Source organism: Naegleria gruberi (assembly GCF_000004985.1).
Source record: "Naegleria gruberi genomic scaffold NAEGRscaffold_501, whole genome shotgun sequence".
Lineage (NCBI taxonomy): Eukaryota > Heterolobosea > Eutetramitea > Acrasida > Naegleriidae > Naegleria > Naegleria gruberi.
In genome coordinates this window covers 1-1,783 of record NW_003162989.1, presented here as the reverse complement: position 1 = coordinate 1,783, position 1,783 = coordinate 1, and the positions used below count along the sequence as shown (strand labels likewise).

At 24.4% G+C, this 1,783-nt stretch overlaps 2 protein-coding genes across 2 annotated transcripts; both read right to left on the bottom strand.

The window, feature by feature from the left end:
• Window positions 1-179: 179 nt before the first annotated feature.
• NAEGRDRAFT_76842 (uncharacterized protein) lies at window positions 180-704 on the bottom strand (the record flags this gene model as incomplete). The annotated part of the gene is made up of 1 exon (XM_002668201.1): window positions 180-704. One exon carries the CDS (start codon window positions 702-704, stop codon window positions 180-182), a length of 525 nt encoding a protein of 174 aa, XP_002668247.1.
• A 313-nt stretch (window positions 705-1,017) lies between these two features.
• Window positions 1,018-1,779, bottom strand: NAEGRDRAFT_76841 (uncharacterized protein; the record flags this gene model as incomplete). Its single annotated transcript, XM_002668200.1, has 1 exon — window positions 1,018-1,779. One exon carries the CDS (start codon window positions 1,777-1,779, stop codon window positions 1,018-1,020), a length of 762 nt encoding a protein of 253 aa, XP_002668246.1.
• Between the last annotated feature and the right edge of the window lie 4 nt (window positions 1,780-1,783).

Sequence of the window (1,783 nt, the reverse complement as noted above, 5' to 3'; positions counted from 1 at the left end):
AATGGATACTTTTGAATATATTAAGGAAATTGCACAATACACATCAAGTGAAATGCAAAAATGTATCAATAATAGTTCTGCCAACAATAATTCTCTCATCTCCTCTTCTAAATAAAATTAAGTTTTTATTTACATTTTCAAAATTGATGGAGTGTGTTATTTAAGAGTGTTATTTACTACTAATAATGAGAATAATCCAATAGAGTTGAGGCAGCAACATTAGTCTTGATTGAATTGGATCTAGTTTCCTTCTTGACAATTTGTTCAAATCCCCAAACTTCCAAAGCATAAATTTCAAAATCAACTTCAGTACTAAAAGTTGTAATGGATTGTGATTTAACAAGTGTACTGCTGCTACTACCACTATTTGATGGAGTGGTTGCAGATGAAATTTCCTTTTCCAATAATGGAGTTTGTTCAACATTTGAATCATCTGAACATGCAAAAGTCTTACAAATATTTGTACTACCAGTTAATAATTCACCATCAATGATGAGAGCACTTCTTCCAAATTCATCACCACCATAACAAATCATTGAATCTGTTGATCTAATGAAGAAATCATTTAATTTAGTCCAATGATAAGTTTTGATATTTGTTGAATTTTTAAATGAATATAACATAATTTCACCATTTCCATAATATTTATGTCCTCTTTCATTATATGGCATTGAATTAAAAGCACCTAAAACATTTCCATCCATAGTTTTAATAATTAAAATACTTGCATCAATATCCAATGATTTTCTATATAAAGTTTTAATTGAAATACCATGTTCTAATGTTGAATATAATAAAGTCCAATTACTTAAATGATATCTAGCAGGTAAAGAAGAAACAATCTTCTTTCTTTGAAATTCAGTTGTAATTGGATAATTTCTATTTGTATTTAATAATTGTGGTGAAAATGTAACATTTGAACATGATCTCAATCTTCCACCAATTGTTGTACCAACACATAACACTGAATTATTTTCATCTGATAATTCTTTAGATAATTCTTTATATTTGGTATATTCAGGTAAATGTTTGCATAAAACAATGATTAGATTGTGAAATTCTTTCAATTAATGTTTCATTCGTAATAATTTCACTTGAAAATAATGAAACTTTCTTTTTAATTTCAATTACTTCTCTAATTTTCTCTTCAATTAATTGTTTATTAGTATGATATTCTTCTTCTCTTCTTTTACGTTCTTCATTCATTTTCTTTTTATCATTTGTTGTCGATGTTGTTGGTGTTGATGTTGATGTAGTAGATGTAGATGTGGAAGTAGAAGAATTATCAATATTAGTATTAGTATTAGTAGTATTATCAGATAATGTTTCATTATTAGATTCATTACTAGAAATATTAGAATTATCAATTATTTCATTATTATTATTACTATCTGAATTACTATTTTCATTACTATCATTTGAATTATTTTGATGAATATTATTTTGATTAATATTATTTTCATGTATAATGTCATTATCAATTGAATTAATAATTTGATTATTTAAATTTTTTTCAAATAATAAAATTTGATTAATATTTTCAATTTCCATTTTAATAATCATGTGAATAATTTTACAATCAGATTCAATAGCATTACAATATTCTTGTAATTCCAATTCTCTTTCCATTTGTTGTCTTCTTCTTTTATTATATAATTCACAAATTTCTTCATCTAATTCATCAATATTTTGTGTAAATAAAATTCGATGTAAACAATAAAAGTAACTTTTCCAAAAAGTAATATCATCTACATATTTAGGAACTAGTATATCATACATATTT